This window comes from Neovison vison, chromosome 2, assembly GCF_020171115.1.
Source record: "Neovison vison isolate M4711 chromosome 2, ASM_NN_V1, whole genome shotgun sequence".
NCBI classification, from domain to species: domain Eukaryota; kingdom Metazoa; phylum Chordata; class Mammalia; order Carnivora; family Mustelidae; genus Neogale; species Neogale vison.
In genome coordinates, this window is record NC_058092.1 from 59083328 (window position 1) to 59102450 (window position 19123).

The 19123-nt window shown below is 34.2% G+C and overlaps 1 protein-coding gene and 1 long non-coding RNA gene across 3 annotated transcripts in view; one reads left to right on the forward strand and one right to left on the reverse strand.

The window, feature by feature from the left end:
* Positions 1-18078, reverse strand: ZRANB2 (zinc finger RANBP2-type containing 2). Its single transcript, XM_044238468.1, has 11 exons — positions 17966-18078; positions 15385-15437; positions 15185-15293; positions 14027-14109; positions 8987-9063; positions 8581-8715; positions 7237-7406; positions 5661-5747; positions 3566-3724; positions 2416-2489; positions 1-1869 (listed from the first exon to the last, which is right to left on the reverse strand). The coding sequence occupies exons 1-10, from the start codon at positions 18019-18021 to the stop codon at positions 2456-2458; spliced, it is 963 nt and encodes a 320-aa protein (XP_044094403.1). The 5' UTR covers positions 18022-18078; the 3' UTR covers positions 1-1869; positions 2416-2455.
* LOC122900091 overlaps positions 18079-19123 on the forward strand; it is a 13094-nt gene continuing 12049 nt past the window's right edge. For both annotated transcript variants that reach the window (XR_006383174.1, XR_006383173.1), the window contains exon 1: positions 18079-18461. This is a non-coding gene — a long non-coding RNA (uncharacterized LOC122900091). The remainder of the gene's footprint in view (positions 18462-19123) is intronic.

Here is a 19123-nt window from a genome sequence, read left to right on the forward strand (position 1 = left end):
TCAGAGCTTAAAAATTCTAATTTATTTCTCACAAATGCCACTTGATGCTTGACTCACAGCTTTATTTACATTTGTCTACAGCATCATTTCCTCATGAAATGAACTAGTACAGCTTAGTTAAACCAAATGAAATCATAATCATCTGAATTGTTTGTAAACTATTATCTAAATTTATAACCTTGCATTTGCTTAGTACAGCCAAAGTTTCAAATACAGAAAGCACAAGAATAAACCAATGGTAACATGTAGACTCTAGAAGATCATCTGGGCAATTTAGAAGGTGGACTTTCAAGAAGTCTGAGGCACAATTACAAGAGAGTAAAAGTTCTTGTGCAACCTACAGTAAACGTAGCAAAGAAAATTAAGACGTAAAAAAACAAGGGGAAGTTCATTGTAAAAATATCGTCAAAATACTTCTACATAAGATACTTTTGCTTCACCTTTAGATCACTTGAAGAGAAAAATCACTCATTTTAAAATAAAAAGCAAATAATTCCGTTTGGTCTGTCTACTAAACACCTTAAAACTTTAAAATTTTTAATTGCAGTAGACAATAATTTAAAATTAAGGAAAAAAAACAAAAAGCGGATACTGACCCCCATGATAAAAAGTCCCCAAGTGCACTGTCGATTTCCCTTAATATACTTACCTTGCATTGTCACTGAAGATACTGCTAAGAGAAACCTTTCTGTTTTTAAGCCAGAGGACAAAATGGGGTTCAAGTGACCAGATTTTAATTTTGAGAAATAAAACAACTCTGAAAGTATTTTAAGCCATAAGTAATTTCAAGTGAATAGGAACAATAAGTAATTCTGCGTGTCATGCCGAAATAAGCATTCATTTGTTACTCAAAAGAAAATTTTATGCAGTGTTTGAACATCCCAAGGCAAATAAATGTTCACTTAAATTCAGAATCTCTGTTGGTCTTTCACTCAGAGAAATATTCTTCTGAAGCTTTCTTCAATTTGTTCCTCATTAACTATGATTTAACTTTGTCTACCCTACCATATGTGATAACTGGGTTTTTAAAGGATACCACATAAAGCTTCTTAAAATATTAAGATAAACATTTTGAAATAAATGACTTTCTCATCATTAATGCCAGTGAAGAGAGGAACTGGTTTTACACTTTTGCTCAAAATTATGTGTCAAAGAGAAATGAATAACATCCCTTCTGCAATTCAGAAGATTTTTCTTCATTAAATGTGGTGATACAAAAAGTAAAACAGAGTAAGAGAGAGACAACGATTCTAAGGCACCCTCAGCATAGGGAATTTCAAATAAAAGTTTCCAGTTGGCTGTTTTCAACGAGTTTTAACTTTTTCTGATAAGAATCACTTTGACATAGATTAACATAAACAGGTTGACTCCTTTTCCCAAATTATCATAAACAGATTTTTTCCAACTACTTTACCACAGTCTTGCCTCCATGCCCAAGTTCAGGCAAGCCTAGGTTATCCTGTCTTCACTCAATAGACCGTTCATATTCGGAAATGAAAAAAAAACAAAGAGTTCAAATTGGGAAACAAAGTACTTTGCCATAGCTGAGATGGTTTTAAGTGAAGCAAATGGTTGTAAATAATGAATGATAAATAGAGCATATATTTTGGGACATTATGGCTTAAAATACTATTTAACTTTTAATTTCACAAATAAACACAGCTGTATTGATCTGAAAAGCAATGAAAGGCATGCACCTCTACTAGCAGATTTAGCACTTCTGACCAAGTAAGACACCAACTTCTTAAAAAATATGCTTCATGCACTGTACTGGTTTTTTTTTTTAAGATGTAAATTTTAATACATTATTTCTTTTTTGAACTTGAACGGGAACCAGAATGGGATGATCCAGATGATGACCTGTGGTGCCTGTAAGACATAAGGAGAAAGCAGATAATCTAGTAAGCTAAAGTTGATTATCCAGCATTCATTCATAAGACTGTGAAAATATAAAAAATAAGACCTTAATATGCTGGCAAAATAATTAAAATGTAAGATACAGATGTATACACATAAAAAATAACTAGTATTTAGGTGTTGGGTGTGAGCCCAGCAATAGCATAACCATAATTTAAAATTCTCTATAATTTACAAATATCTTCTCTTTTCAAGATATAGCCACCTCTCAATTATTTAAGGTAATGAAGAAAAGCCTTGCAGAAATGTGTAAAATTACATATAAAATACAACAAAAGCATATAAACTTGGTAATGGAAGTGTGACTACATCAATCCCTGTGATACACTGTAGTGTGTAGTAAAGTCTATATGTAAAACAAATAAAGCAAGGCTTCTGTGTATGAAAATATCTATTCATAAATAATTACGTTTGGAAATCTAGGTCACACAAGATGATTGTACAATTAGTTATAGGGTTATATTCATGCAGCTAATATGAATAAGTCAATATATCAACCTGGGTAAAGTAGTGGTGTTCCGAGGGGTTGGCCCTGGGCTCAGGGTTGTTTAGTGTTTTCACCAATCACCTGGCTTATGGAATAGAGAACATGTTCATTAAGTTTAGATGACAACAAACTAGGGGGATTATATGTGGCTAAGATATAAATTTGCAGAGTGGTAAGAAAGCAACAGAATGAATTTCACTCAAGTACGGAGTAATTTTCTTACAAAGGAACAAATGCACAAAAACAACACTAGTTGTGTGTAACCTTAATATCTAAACTTTAAAATGTGAAGAAAAATTAATCGTTCTGTACACGAAGGAATCATGAAGTAACTCTACCACTGAACCCAGCAATAATTAGATTCTTATTTCTTATTTTCAGAAGCTGAAAGGATATGGAAAATTTGCAAAGACTACAAAGGAAATCATTAAAATGCCTATATAATTAGACATTGAGAATGTAGAGAAAGTTAATGAAACTGAGTAATTAATTAGCCTGTTGCAGAAAAGGCTGACAGATGACACCTGCCCTCTCTAAATTTTAAAAATGTCAATATAGTAAGGTGATCCAGTAAAGGTCTTTCTCTTAGGGAGAAAAATAAAAGATTTGGACTGCAAGATGAAAAATTTATTAGCTACAGAACAATTTCCTTATATCCTTATAGATGAAGGGCATAAAATAATAATTTGCTGTGGAAATGCATTTATACATATTTATGAGAAAAGATTTCCAATAATAAAATAGTTAATTTTTTTACTAGAGGCCCCAGAATTCTGATTTCTAATATTTAATGTAAACTCAAGAACATAAATCAATACATTTAAAAATCAACTTCTAAATTATTTCTACATACAGCCTCTGAATTACAATCTTAAAAGACAGAAATAACCGAGAGTTGGCTATAATAATCATATACGAAAATAAAAATTTAAACAATAAAATGACCAGATAGTGGAAGAGTAGTTTGCTCTATGACTTTTCTAAGCAACCTGATCAAGCACACAGGATAAACAAAATAATTAATGGTTTTGAAGCTCAAAGTTGAGAAGTGCAATTTAAAATTGGAACAAGGAGAAAACGAAAATCTAATCCTTGACTAGGAAGTTTAATCTAATAAACACACTTAAGAACACCCATTCTTATTTCTACAGAAACCCAAACCTTTCGGGTGACCGTGATCTTGTTCGTCTTTTTTTGCGATCACCAGATGAAGAAGATCTAGAACGACTTCTCTTTCTGTTCCTCTCAGGAGATGATGATGAACTTGAATAAGATCTTTTTCGTGGGGAAGAAGAGCCCCTGTGGGACCTGGAGCTGGATCTTCATTGATTGAGAAACAAATCAAACATTTCATTAAAAGAAGAAATGAGGCAGATCGTTTAGTTAACAGATAGCTCCAAAAATAAACAGGACATACAACTGAAAACTTTGTAAGAAGGAATACTTACTGCATACTCAACAGAAGACTTCTGGGTTCAACCATGAAAACAATTCTATTTAAGTAAAATTACTTTAACATTCTAAGCGTTCATCACTTATAATTTAAAACCAGCTTAATATATTATGGAACTAATTTTTTTTAACTTACATTTTAAAGTATACATAAATAACAAAACCAAAAGGTAACTGCACTGGCATGACTTTATGTCTAGAAAACATCATCCCATCTGGGAACAAACTTGTGTTATATACAACTTCCTGAGGCAAATATAGTAATTCCCTGAGGAATTATGCAACCTATTGGTTGAGCTGCTATATAAGAGGCAGGGATTGAGGACAGCAATGGGAAAGAACAGTAACTATTAAACTGCCAAATAAAGAAAAATAAAATGAGTAACTTTAAAACTTTGATTTATATTAACAATCTTTATTTTTATGAAGGACTATTATTCATGAAGTATGAAGTGTTGACATTCACATGTTTCAGGTAGAAGTAAATGTGCAAATGTTTAATGCAAAATTTTTTCTTCATTTACATATTTTGGTTGAAGGAATTTAGCTCAAACTTCCCAAAAAATTCACCTTTGGGCTTAAAATAAAATCAGAAAGCCCAAAAGGAGAATTCTTTGGAAAGTTATAAGCAATGAAAAAAATGTTTGGGAAGAACATGAAGGCTGTTCTGTAAATCTGAATTCTAGTGCTTCCCAAAGGGATATAGGACTTAAGAATCTTCACCTAAGCAGCACTCAAATAAAAGTACTAAAACATTGATAATACATAGTAACAAGAAACTCACTTGCTCTCCATTTTGTACTGGCTTACTACAAGCCTGCATACCATTCTTTCTTCCTTTAATGTTAAACTGCAAATGCCCTTTAATGCTACAGATCTGGCTCTACTAAGCAAGTGTTTTTTACCAAAAACTATCCTAAAACTTCAGTGTGAATTTCCACACAGTGGAATTTTAGTCGTTTTCTATTCTTGTTAGATGCTTTAAATAAATGATCAATAAATCAACTTAAAGGGCAGCATATTTTGACCAAATTTAGAAAAAACTTCAAGTAAACACTAATGTTTCATTTGCTTCTCCACATATTGTTTTCCTTGACAGGTTGGACTAAATGCAACCTGAAGTTAACAGTAATGCTTGCTTAAGACCACATCCTACCTAGACTAACCAACATATATATTTTTTAACCAACCACACTTTAGTTTATAAAGTTTAAGGAGTGTTTGTTCTATATACAGTATTTATGTAAAACATTTCGTATTTGTAATTCTGTAGTATTTTATATATTACCAAAAAATGGAAATATGTATGAAACATTCCAGAAACTTTATCTGATGTAAATGATAAAATAGTTTCTGTAAATACGGAAAGAACTGCCCTACAAAACAAAATCTGTTTGGGGGCAAGGTTAATTTTCTTCTTTTAAGAACACCGTAAACTTTTTCTCTGCATATTTCTAATTTTATTTGAACTATTATTGCACACATGACTTTAATGTACTAGAGATCTGATGATAAGACTTGGCTCCATCTTCCTACTTCAGCACATTTTAGCTAGCACGAAAATAAGAAACCTTGCGTTATGCAAAATTGCAACCTTAATTCAATCATGGGAATGTCTTGGCACACTGCTGGCAATGGAAACATCTCATGGTGAGAAAATTAAGCTGAGGCAAGTGCATTAGTTTTCTAATGCTAAAATAAAATTGACAAGTAGAAGCAAAATAAGAGGAAAAAAGCAGCAACGCCTTCTGCAGCCTTTAAATATTTTTTCTCTCTCTTTACAGAGAGATGCTACCTCATTCACCTTGATTTCGACCCACGAGATCTCGAACGTTCTCTGGAACTGGAACGAGATCTTGACTGCGAACTGGAAGAACTTCTTGAACGGGACCTGGAACAACATGGAAGGATTTTTTTTTCCAGGACCACTTAAATGAACTTTGTGAAATGAACACTGAAAGAAAAATATATATTAGAGTTCATTTTCATATAAAAAGACAGCTATTTGAGATAGATATTTTCAAAATACAGTATTTTACGGTAACTGAACAGTTTACTGCTTCAATAGTTATGCCCAAACTTGAGTTAAAAAAAAAAAAAACTAAATTTTGCCCAATTTACTAAATTTACTTAAATTTGCCTAAATTACTACAAAAATCACTCAAAATGTACAAATAAAAACACTAAGCATTACCTCACTTCATTAAGTACTTTCTGTTCACAAATAATTTTTAAAGCATGAGGACTTATACATCCAGGAATAATGAATGCTGCTGTTTATAATTTAATTTCTCTGATAGATCTCTATCAATTTCCCTGATCTCTAACAATTTCCTTGTTTCCTTTGTCTGTAGCTAATATGACTTTTTTTTAAGTATGATGGCATGTGTATGTTTGTTTAATCGCTGTTTTCTGTCTACTCAAAGGTTAGGGAATTAAAGAGATAACACATTAACAATCCTGTCATTGTCTTAGGTAATTACTGAAAAATGACACAAGGGGAGATACGGCCTATTTAAATTTTAAAAATCACAAAGAAAATAAAATTCACTTATTAACCTAATATATACCTTTAATTTATCCCTTAAAGTAATACCTTGCAGAAAAAGATTACTATTACATTTAAATCTTAAAATTATCACACCTGTAAGCTTTCAGACTTTACAATACTCAAACAAAAATTATCTGTTAAGTACTCAATTAGCTAATATTTTTGTCCCTAAATACCATTAAAATTCATGGCCCATGGCTTCACTGCACCACGAATACAATTCCTAAAGAGAACACTGCCTATAGAAGGTACTGCTTTTGCTCACCGAAAATTTTCATTGCTGACTATGCAATCAGGTATTATTAAAATTTTACATTACTAGCAAAATAATATTCAAGTACAAAACCAACTAAATCCTTTTTCCTGGACATCTCAAAATCTCGAGCATTAAGCCAACAGAACTAATATGTCTGAATTTCCTCCTTTACTCAAAACACTTATATCAAAGTAAATTATTAAAACCAATGATATAATTAGTGTCTAGAAAATTTCTATACTCGCCTTTGACATCATGAGTGAAATCTTCCTTATACTTAAAAGTACCTAAATGTATACTACCTCTTTAAGTATCACTATATGTAATGATTTAAATTAATTTTTAAAGTCTATTTTAATAAAAGGCATGGTGCTAAAAAATGGGTTTGCACTTCTGAAAATACCAGACAATAACTTCATGCCACTAAGAAAAATTATTTTGTAAATGTTGATTTGAATGAAATCTCTAAAATAAAAAGGAAAGCTTATTCAGTCAAGAAAAACAAAATTTATAAATAAAGAAGTTAGATACTGACATTTTGACTGGTGTTACCCTTGACCTGTACCCGTTTACCTGGACCTAGACCTTGAACTTGAGGGGGAGGATGAGCGTGATGAAGATCGTGAATGTGAAGATCGAGACTTTGAGCGACTTCGTCTATTAGATTTCTTTTTATTACTATCTTCTTCTTCACTGGCATCAAGATTATATTTTGAGAGATCAGCATCATCTTCATCCTCATCCTAACAAGAATTAAGTCAATTATTTACACATTTGTGTATGAATGCTATCTACTAGGAATGATGAACAGTTCTGTGCACTCAGCATCTCCATATAGATATATGGTATCATCAACAGATATATGGTTCCATTGACATCTCAGCAAATTCTCAATCCTAAAATCTGCCTATTATATTCCTCGTCTCAGATAAACAGATGACTATCTCAGACATTTCAGTGAAGTATACCTAAAAGTCATACTCATTTCTTCTTTTTGTCACAATTACCAAGTAATCTGTCAAGAATTTTCATTTTTACCCCTTAAAAGTCCTTGAATCCCTCTTCTTTAGTCTAAGTTCACAACTTCGCTCTTTTCTTTAGTATATTATAGTATAACCTCTCACGTAGTCTCCCTAACTCTAGAAATCCATTCTGCCTTCCCAGTATCTTATTATATTGACAGTCACAAATCTGAAACAGATCAGATTTGCTTGATCTCATTTCTTAAGAAACAAGCTTTAAAAAACTTGTTCCACAATGATTTGTTAAGTAGCATTTGAGGGCTTCTTAGGATCAGACCTCAAATGTACCCTTAATCTGGATGTATACATCAGGCCATAAAACTTTAGACTCTGGACTCACAGAATGGATACCACCTGACCTGATAGTGTTTGACCCTCTCACCACATTCTCCTCTCTGCTCTAACCACATTAGTTTATTATGATTTTTTTATGTTGCTTGTTTCTTTCCTTTATTTAAATGACTTCTATTTGCTGTTCTCTGCCTGAAAGTGCTCTGATCACAGCTCTTGTGGCCAGCACCTAATATCATTCTATCATTCAAGGTCTCAGCTCAAATTCACCTTCTCAAAAATCTTTCCATCCACTGAAACCAAAGTAGCTCTTCTCATGTTCTATTATTATATTTATCTTTACAATACCACTGCTATCTAAATTATCTCATTCATTTATATCTTTCCGCTCTAGAACTGAAGTTCCATTAAAAGAAGGATGGTTCTGTTTCATTACTGTAACTCCAGAGAATAGTGCTTGGCAGAGTGAAGTTCAAAATCTTTTTGAGAACAAATGAATACATAAAAACATATCTTCACTATTGGGCAAAGGCCACTGAAAAGATTCATGTTATATCATAGCTCAAGTAAGACTAAAGGGAAATAAGACAAGGAAATCATTTACCTCATCTAATTTGTATTTAGAAAGATCTTCATCCTCATCCTCTTCTTCTCCCTCAGATTCTTTATCTTCAACTTCCTTTAAAATAGATGCAGGACCAACTGCCTTCCCTCTGTATTTTTTCTTTTTACGTCCGAACTAGAGAAAAAGTTTCATATTTCTGTTAGCTGAAATGTTTTAAAATTACTATTTTTTCTAAGAAATTACTTTTACATATTTAAGTAAATAAGTGTTTTCAAGTTAACTGCAACAATTATGTATTTAAGTTAGGACTTCTTAAAAATGATAAGCTGTCTTAAAGGATACAGAGTATACTTACAAAAATATACATTTATTTTTCCTTTACATTTTAGGTATTATTTAATGTGTTCTAATTTGTGTTCAATCTGCACACTAATACAGAGCTTACCTCATCATATTCACCATCAGATTCTTCTCTTTCTATATATTCAACATTTTCTCTTTCATTAAAACCACCGCCATAGCCTAAAAAGGAAGGGAGCATAAATTGTTACCCTAAGACAATTCATTAAAATAATAAAAACATGTCAAAATTGGGGCGCTTGGGTGGCTCAGTGGATTAAAGCCTCTGCGTTTGGCTCAGGCCATGATCCCAGGGTCCTGGGATCGAGCCCCATATTGGGCTCTCTGCTCGGCAGGGAGCCTGCTTCATAGTCTCTGCCTACTTGTGATCTCTGTCAAATAAATAAAAAAACAAAAACAAAAATAACAACAACAAAAATGTCAAAACTGCCTCCAAGCAATGGAGAAAAGAGAAAAATCTCATCAGTTACATTTGCCTAGCTAATAAATTACTACCTTAAAAAAAGCGTATTAAAAAACATCACTGCAGAGAAGAGTGTTAAACTTAGATACTTTGGCTGAAAAAAGCCTGTTGCTACATTCCTAGCTCTTCTCAATTTCAAAATGTCCTGTATGACTTAGACTATGCATGGGATACCCAGGTGGAAAACACCTCCTTCAAATCTATGCGATAACCCAGGTTTCAAAACAACTTTCCTCTGTACTTTATCATAATTCTTCTGAGACAAGTGGACTCAGTAAGAACGAAGAATCAAATTTCACTGAGTACAGTTGCAAATAGACTGGTATCTCTGGATATGCTGAACTTTTGCTGGAATAAAATGTAGCTAGGGTTTGGAATATTCCTCATTATATAAACAAACATGATGACATAATACACGACACCAAGTTGGTTTTAATACACTATTTTTAATACATTGTTCAAAGTCACTTAGGTTCAATAAATAGGCAATAAAATTTTAAAATGAAAATATTCGGGGTGCCTGGGTAGCTCAGTGGGTTAAGCCTCTGCCTCCAGCTAAGGTCATGATCCCAGGGTCCTGGGATAAAGCCTCGAATCGGGCTCTCTGCTCAGGAGGAAGCCTGCTTCCTCCCTCTCTCTCTCTCTCTCCCTGCCTCTCTATCTACTTGTGATCTCTGTCAAATAAATAAATAAAATCTTTAAAAATAAAAAAATAAAATGAAAATATTCTATTAAGAAGTAATCAAGATCAGCAAACCACTATTCTTTGATGTCACAACTAACTATAATTAGATCGACAGTTTTTTGACACAGACTTAAGAGAAACTGGAGCTGGTTTTAGAGAGAGTGAGATTTTGAATAAATCTGCCATTGAAAACATAACAGACCTATGTCAGCAAGAGCAACATTATCTAAGTACTACTGTACATGCTGCAGAGCAGTACCAGCACACAAGGGCAGGGAGTCCAAGATTTAAGGATTTCATGAATGCACAAAACCTAAATAAATTTATGAACAAAAAAGTATTTTTAAAGATCTTAGGCTATGTGGCTTTAATACTGACAATCATGGGCATTTAAAAAATGATCATTTATCCTATCATCATTTTACAAGAGACACAAATAGTAGAAGGGATATAATTGTCCCAACAACAGAATGTAATAAATTTAACTTTAAAAAAAATCACATTAAATTAATCTTATCTTCATTAGAGTCTGTATCAGTGAACACTGCAATGTGTAGGTGCTTATCCCTCAAATACTTGCATGTGATCTCTTTCCTCCTCCTACCTTATTTCAGAGACAATATGGACTTCAACTGTATTATACAAGAATTTCCTTTTGCTTCTGTACGTGATGTACAAATGAAGAGTTTATTAAATAACAGTAATAACTTTTCCTTACTAAAATCTTGGCTCTAGCTTTTCAGAAATATAAAAAGAGAAAAATGAGTACAAACAAGTATACCCTGAACCTCAAGAAAACAGCTCATACTCAATGCTAATTTTAGATTACAAATACTGTGGGGAAAGTTGCAATTCACTATAGTTGACCTCTAGATATATTTAATATTTTATCAGTATGTCCTGAGATTAAGGTTTTAATAACAAACTTAAAAGATGACTAATAATAAAGATATAAGCTTCAAAGTACTTAAAAGTAGGAAAAAAACAAAATTTCACAGCATCGAGATGGAAAATAAGTCATCTTAAGAGATGATTAGTAATAAAGAACTAAACTCTAAAAATTTAAAAGGAGAAAAAACTAAAAAAACCAACCCCCAAAAATCCACAGGATTTAGATGGGAATTAATTCACATATGAAAACAAAAAAAAGGAAAGTATATAGGAAAATATAACACAATAGCATGATTATTTTCAGGTCAGCAGTACAAAAAAATGCCTGATAAACCAGACTGTTAATATGTGGAAACATGTAAAAATATTAAAAAAATCATATTTAAAACCAATAGTTGGGCTTTTAGACGGTTCTTTGCTCATACTGAAGTAATTTATAGCTAAAAAATGATACGGCAAATAAATTACTGCAGGATTTAGAAAGTGAACTATAATTCACAAGTAATTCTGCATAGGTATGTAAGTAAAATTACTTTTTTTAAAAGATTTTATTTATTTAAGAATGAGAGAGAGAGAGAACATGAGCAGGGAGAGGACAGAGGAAGAGGCAGACAGAGCAGAGAGTATGATGTGGGGCTGGATCCCAGGATCCCCTATCACGACCTGAGTCTACCGCAGCTGCCTAATCCAAGAGCCTTGTAAAATTAATTTAAAATGAGTATCATAGCAAATATAAAGCTATTTTCATATTCTCATATAGGCCATAGAAAAAATTTAATTTTTGACAAGAACATTACTAATGTATAAACTATTCAAAATAGAAGAATGGCTAAGTAAATTATTTGTGTAATTATTTGAAGGGATAACAGAGAAGTCAGCAATCTTACAGTAGTACATCAACTTTTCTTTTATGCAAACTATCCCATGCTTAGGAACTGTTTCCCAGAACCTTATTCTTTGATGAATAATTAAAAATAGTAAAGAAACACTGGAGAGCAATGGTATAGGTTTTTTCACACCTACAACTGTGACCAGCAAAGACTACTAGTTATAGCCAGAGAAGCGGGAAAGAGTCAAGACACCAGAATCACAGAAAAACATACTACGTAAAGGAAAAGTGAGGACATCAAACTTTGAGGACTTCAGTTGCTCTTGCAATAGTGAAACCTAAAAGACTCATAAAATAGGTCAGAGAATATGAATAGACAAAAGGCTTTTCGGGAATACAACTTAAAAAACTGTTAAAGATTTTGGACTTTATCCTATAAACTAAACAGTTTTAAACCAATGAAGTTTTTACTCTGGAAAACAAAATAAAACATCACATCTCTGGCTGCCAACAGAAAAGTGGGGGAAGAATATACACAGACACCAGCTAAGGAGCTATTTCTCCAAGACAAGATATAGTGGTATTCCTATCTAGAGGAGTGGTGGAAAAGAATTTTGCGGGAGGAAGAGGGTGGGGAACAGAGGAGAATGAAGGAGTTACTAAGCACATCTAGATTTCTGGCTTATGCAACAAGCATATGGTGGGTAGTACTAATCATGAGAAAGAGATCACTAGAAGAGGGCCAGGTCCTGGGGGAAAATCATGAGTTCAGTTTGGATATAATAAGGTTGAAATTTAGATGGTAATGTTCAATAGGCAGTTTAATATATGGGTCAAAGAAGGCTCAGCTGAAGACATATATCTGAATATTATGTGTGCCGAAGATTACTTAAACTAAGGGCTCAGGAAAAAAAGCCCAGAAAATAAAGAGCAAAGAAAGAAAACTTAAGAGACTGTATCTTGAAGAAACTCAACAAATATTCTGTGGCCAGGGAGATGATGATGAACCTTAAAAGGACACAAACTACCAGAGGTGTAGGAAGAAAAAAGATAAAAAAAGACAGAACATATACTTTAAAGGTGAAGGAAGGGGAAAAAAGGGAGAGTCTTTATGAGAAGGCTCCAATGTATCCAATCAATTTAAAGGCCAAGAATGAGACAAGTGGGTAACACTTGAGGACTGAAAAAGAAAAAAATATCTAGGACGCTGGACTATAATCTCACATAAGAGATTATTATTAAAAAAAAAAAATTAAAGAAAACAAAAAAGGGGGAGAATAAAACAAGGATTTCTGTTGCAGCCTCGAAGGCTTGGTCCAGGTGATTCTGGAAGGGCTAAAGGGTCTCATACCCTCAGAAACCACACAGTGTAAGTGGTGGAAGTTCTCAAGGAAAAGAAACAGGGAAGTAATTTAGTAAATCTAAGTCTGACAATGATAACTGTATATAGAAGCCTTTGATTATGTGATGTCTGAGTCACTACATGATAAAAGTCAGATATGATAATATGGTTGGGTTAACTGCTGATAACTGAAAAACTATTTAATTAGGTAAATATTTTCATCTCACCACAGAGAACACACAAAGCCAAAGGTAACCTATTACTTAGGCCAATGGTTACCAAACACCACCCAAATCACCTACAGATTTTTGGGACACACACCCAAAGAGCTTTCACAGTTCTGTTTTGAAATCTGTTTTTTAAAAAGTTTCTCAAATGACACCAAGGCACAGCTAAATTTGAGAATTACTGCCTAACCTTTAGACAATTATCTTAAAAGAATTGCCTCTCTGCCTTTTTTTAAAAAAAAAAAAAAAAAGAAGATTATTTATCTATTTATTTATTTGACAGAGAGATAGAGAGCACAAGTAGGCAGAGCGGCAGGGAGAGGGAGAAGCAGGCTCTCCGCTGAGCAGGGAGCCTGATGTGGGACTTCATCCCAGGACCCAAGGACCATGATCTGAGCCAAAGGCAGCTGCCCAATTGACTGAGCCACCCAGGCATCCACTCTCTGCCCTTTCTAATGTCACTATTTGTCAGCATAGGACTCTCTAATACTGTATTTTATAAAATGTGTTATTATTAAACAAAATATGATCTTTTCTGGGTATGAGAGAAAAATACCAAGATAAAAACCTAAGGGCAAAACAGACAGAATCTTCAACTACTGGGCTCTTGTTAAGAGAAGATGATAGAACTGTCAATTAACATTTAGTTTTTCTAAAATCATTTAGTTAGAATGTGATTGTATTTTACCTGTCCTTTCTTCTAATTTAGCATACTTTGGAGTATTACACATGTTACACTCTGATCTTCTGGCCCAATTCACATTACTGCATCTTTAGAAGAGAAAAATACCAAATTAGTAGGCTATAATACAACCTAAGAAAAAAAAGTAAATTTTTAGACATTCTAAAATTTTAAAATAAAAACTAGGATGAAATCACTACCATAAAGAAACATTTATTAAGAATACTGCAAACAAAGAAAATGTACTAGTAGTGGACATTTTCTGAAGAGAAAATACGGATTCCAACAGAACACTGAACTATTTAAGCAGAGAAGCAAAAGCTATATAGTTTGAGAAGTGCCTGTCATTTTTTTTCCCCAAAAATATGAGGCAAATTATACCTACAGAGATTTTGATGCCTTCAGGGGAAAATTCATTTTAAAGGTTTCACTAATTTTTCAGTCTCCAAATTCACCTCAAAGAACAGTAAGGTTATACCCTCCAAATAAAGTTAAATTTTTTTTGAGGAATAACTGCAAACACTAAATTTCACAGCATATAAAATCCAGTGACTTAATCTGTTGGAGAATTCTCCAATACAAATTTACTATCGGATCAGAAATTTACGTAAAACACTCTTCTGATTCAGTCCTTTTTCATATATGCAATTCATCTGCACAATAGAAAAGATGAAAGTTGGAAAAAATCTATACAGAACCTGAAAATCGAAAGTATTAAGGAAAACTACCTGATCAGAGATAATTATGGCAAACAACTTATGATTCTAAAACTACCTTGTAAACAGGCAAAATGAATTTTGTAGTGTATTTCGTATTAATGACAGAGACTAAAAATTTTTGAGGTTTTTCTTGAAAGAAGTAGGTTTTGGTAGTTTTAAATAGCCCTTCTTTTTTGGGAATGCAAGCTTACCTTAAGTATTAATTTACTAGTATACATAATTCATCACAGTAAAAACCAATACTGCCCTTAAAAAAAAAATAGAATTTAAAATTCTTTATACTACTCTGTCAGATACGGACTAAACAATCAGCATATCTTTGATTTAAAGGTTTCCTTGGTTGTCAATGTGACTAGTAAGAATTGGTAACTAGTAAGGAAATACTAGTAAGTAAAGGTTAGACATGTGATTATGGAAGAAAAAGCGGATAATTTAAAACACATACGTTTTGCACTGCCAGTCATTAGCACTAAAAAGGCCTCGGCTCTTTTCTGCGAGTGTCTTCCCTATTTCAGTACCCCCAGCTTTCATCATCTTAGCCTCAGTGGTTTTTTCTGAAAATAGGAAAATAATGCTTTACGAATCTGGGGAAATTAAAAAAACGGTCCATATACAGTTGTAATAGAAGCTGCCTTAAATGCTTACCTCGACCACATCTATTACAGCTGGTTCTTCTGGCAAAGTTTACATTTCCACATCTGAAAATAAAGACAAAAAATATAGATCTATTATTTAAATCTACAGAATTTTAAAAATTCTATATGCACAACTTTTAATGTGTCCTTATTATATACCCACATCCAGAACTTCTAATGCCATCTCAGTCAAATCACAAAACAAACAAACAAAAAAACCCAATCCCTCCCTCCCCAAATCCTTGCAATGAGGTGGAAAAAAACGTATGATTTAAATCACAAGTCCAGGATAAAATATTCCAATCTTTCGCTAACTGGTTACGTGATCCTGGTTAGTCATTCGATCTCGGTGTTTCAGTGTTCTATTGGCATCTACCAATGATTCTAACAAAATCTCCCTGGCAAAACTGAACTGAGCTAGGACTACACTTCAACAATTACTGAAAGGCACCGAGAATTAAAACAACTTCAAAATAAATCGTAGTACAGAAAGAAAAAGATAGGTACAAAAATACATTTAGTATTTTAAGAAATACATAATCCTAAAGATGGACCAAGTGGGAAAATAAAGATAAATCAGAGACGGCTTCATGGGTCTCGACAAAATCTTTTTACAAACGAGATGGATTGTAAGGAAAGAAGACAGGTTATACTAACTAAAAGTGTAGGTAAGTTCAATAATCACAAGGAAATGGGAGTTTTCTAGGGTTATTTACCAAACCTCTGAAACCTAGTTGAAAAAAACCACCACAACCAATAAACTCAACATGGTGCAACACAACATCATTTTGTTTAATATCCAGCAAATAAAATTAAAAACAAGAAAATTACCTGGTTCTCTAACAATGGTCTTAAAAGTGCGTCTGTATATTGGTAAAAGCCTGTTAAATGCTCTGAATAATATGCAAATCTTAAATTTTAAAAAGCTGATTTCTTTTAGGTGTTATACTAGAATGAAATTAATGTGTGAATTATGGAATGGGCACTAAACTGAGCATTCCATATAATTTTTAGACATTTTCCCCCATAAATCAATGCCTTATTACCCAAATTAAGCACTGAAAATATATCCTGAATATGCACACTGTAGAAATAATACTTTATTCACATAACAGTAACAGAGCTGAAGGTACTCTCTTCGACCTACTTCAAGTATTTGCATATGCTGTCATAATGACACCATCAAAGGCACATTATTCTACAAGTAACCGACAACACAAAAATCACAAGTTTTTTTATCTTCTGAATGTTTTTAACAGTCTGTATCACTTGGGCCAATGCTATTTGTAGCATATAAATTTGTTCTATTCAATACTGTTAGGCTGACCTGATCCTTCAGGTAATCCCAATCTTCATGCAAATGGGCCATCCATTTATTATTAAATAAACACAACAATATTTCCTTTAACTACTTAAGGTGTGCATAGAAGTCAAATGTTGGGGAAATAAGGATTTAATGTCCTTTAGGGACAGTAATTGATTTAACTTTTCTAAAACTACCACCAATAGCTAACAAGAGTACTCACATTTTGTATATTTTGTTGTTCTACACATTATCTATACTATCGTGTATTCATTAAAGTGGAGCTATTCTACACCAGTTTTTTAAAGTTAAATAACCTATTTACATGGTCTGTAAGCAACAGAACTGGAATTAAGCCCATGTTTGTTTCAAAGTTTCTCCACTTTATTACCACTAACTCTATGATGTTTGTAGCCAACTTAATAAGAAATCACAGATTTTTATTTGAACGTGGGTTGTGCTTTCCATTTTTTGGACAATTACTTTCCATGTGTTTCCAAATAGGTGTATTTATTTGAGCACCCTTCAAAAGAATGTGGCAATTTAATAGAGCACACTGACTTCAGCAACAATGTCAAATAGCTCAGCTACTGAAACACGTGCTTCTCTGATGCAGGAATCTCCAGGGCTGAGCAGGCAAAAACACAGGCCTCTCGTCTTTAACAAGGTGACTGGTTCAACTGTTGTGAGGAAATTATCAATGAGGAGAAAAAAATCAGAATTTCTTAAATAAAAGAAAGGTAGTGTTTGGGTAAGGGGGGGGAATCACAAACGGTAGGGAACAAAACTGAAATTAAAAAATTAAAAAGAAAACAAAACCAAACCACCAAAAATTCACGGCAAATTATGAGAAGCCAAAAAAATAAAAAATAAAAACCGAGCTCGAGAAAGCAGCTTCCCGCGAATAAAAGTTCCGCAGAAAAAAGTCACGTGGGGCATATCCAATAGCAAGCTGGCCTCGACTCTGGAGATTTCCTTATCGCTGAAACCTGGCCGAGGCGGGGGTGGGGTGTGGAGGCAAAAAGGTAGGCCATCTCGCTTTCGGGAAAAAGAGGGGCTGCCTTGGAGAGATAATGTCGAGGAAACCTGGAGACCTCCTCAACACAAAGGCCTCCGAAAGAGCTCAGAGAGAAGAGACTGGAGCCTCCTTCCCGCCTGGGAGCTGGCGGTTCGCCGCCTCAACCCGGCTTGAGGTACCAGAGACTGTGAGAACGGAAAACGCCGAGCGAACCTTGAAAAACTTCCACCGATAAACCCTGCCCCAATTTGGGGCCCTTCATGAACTCACTTTTTGTCAGGGCAAATCCAGTCACCGTCACTGACTCGGAAATTCTTGGTCGACATCTTGGACGCCGCCACCACAGCCACCCGCAGCTACGTCTTCTCAGGAGGAAGCGGGCTGGGGACTTTCGGCACTCCAGGGCTGTCCCCAACGACGCCTGACTCCGACGCACCACTGCACCAGGGCTTGATAATGAGGACCCTCGGCGGGGATGGAGTGTGAACGTTATAGTCCAGAGTAAGATGCCTGTGCGATTGTTTTCTGGCCGAAGGAGTTACAGTGCAGATGAATTCTCTAGAGCTAAAGTAACAGGCGCCGCAGGGTCAGCCCAGGCGGGAGGCCTTCGTGGCACTGGAAGCCTCGGAGAGCCCCCTACAGGCGGGAGGACCCGTAAGAAAAATACTTCCGCTCATATGGGCGGAGCTAGGGAGCCCAGGCGGAAGTGACTGTAATCAGGTTTGAGTTTGGGACCGCGGATTGCTCAGTAGGTTTAGCGGTTGAGGTATGATGGGCTAGTCAAATATTTGTAGACGTTATTTTAATAAAGGATTGAGAACTCTGTTCTTTAATCATGCACTCAGCACACGGATATCACTTAGAAACTTGCTGGGTTTTGACGCGTACGTCGATGTAACATAAGCAATGTACACGTGGGAACCGACCAATAATTTTAGAACTAGGATAGTGCCAGTATTGTTAATATTATCAGTGTCTTTTACCCCTTGGTTCTCTCCAGAGTTAACACCCTCCTCTTTTGGGTTTATTCTTTTGCTTTTGAAAAATTTATGTTTCTAAACTGGTGAGCTTTACGAGGATAGTTGGTTGTTATGTTTTTGTTTTTGTTTTGTTTTGTTTTCACTCAACAGTGTACTTCCAAATTCGTTTTAGGTTTTTGCGTATATTTGCATGTGATTGTAGTTCCTTAATTTTACTGCTGTATACTGATAATATTTCTTTGTGTGGCGGTTTATCCCTTCTCTTTAACAGGTTTGTCATTATAAACAGCGGTGGTATAAATATTCTAATGCACAGATTTCTGTATCAAAATATAAGAATTTTTCTAGAGTATGACGTATACCTACAGAGAACATTTTCAACTACTTCCTAATTATAATAAGTGCTTTAAAGTCTGATGATTTTAACCTCTTAGTCATTTAGGGGTTG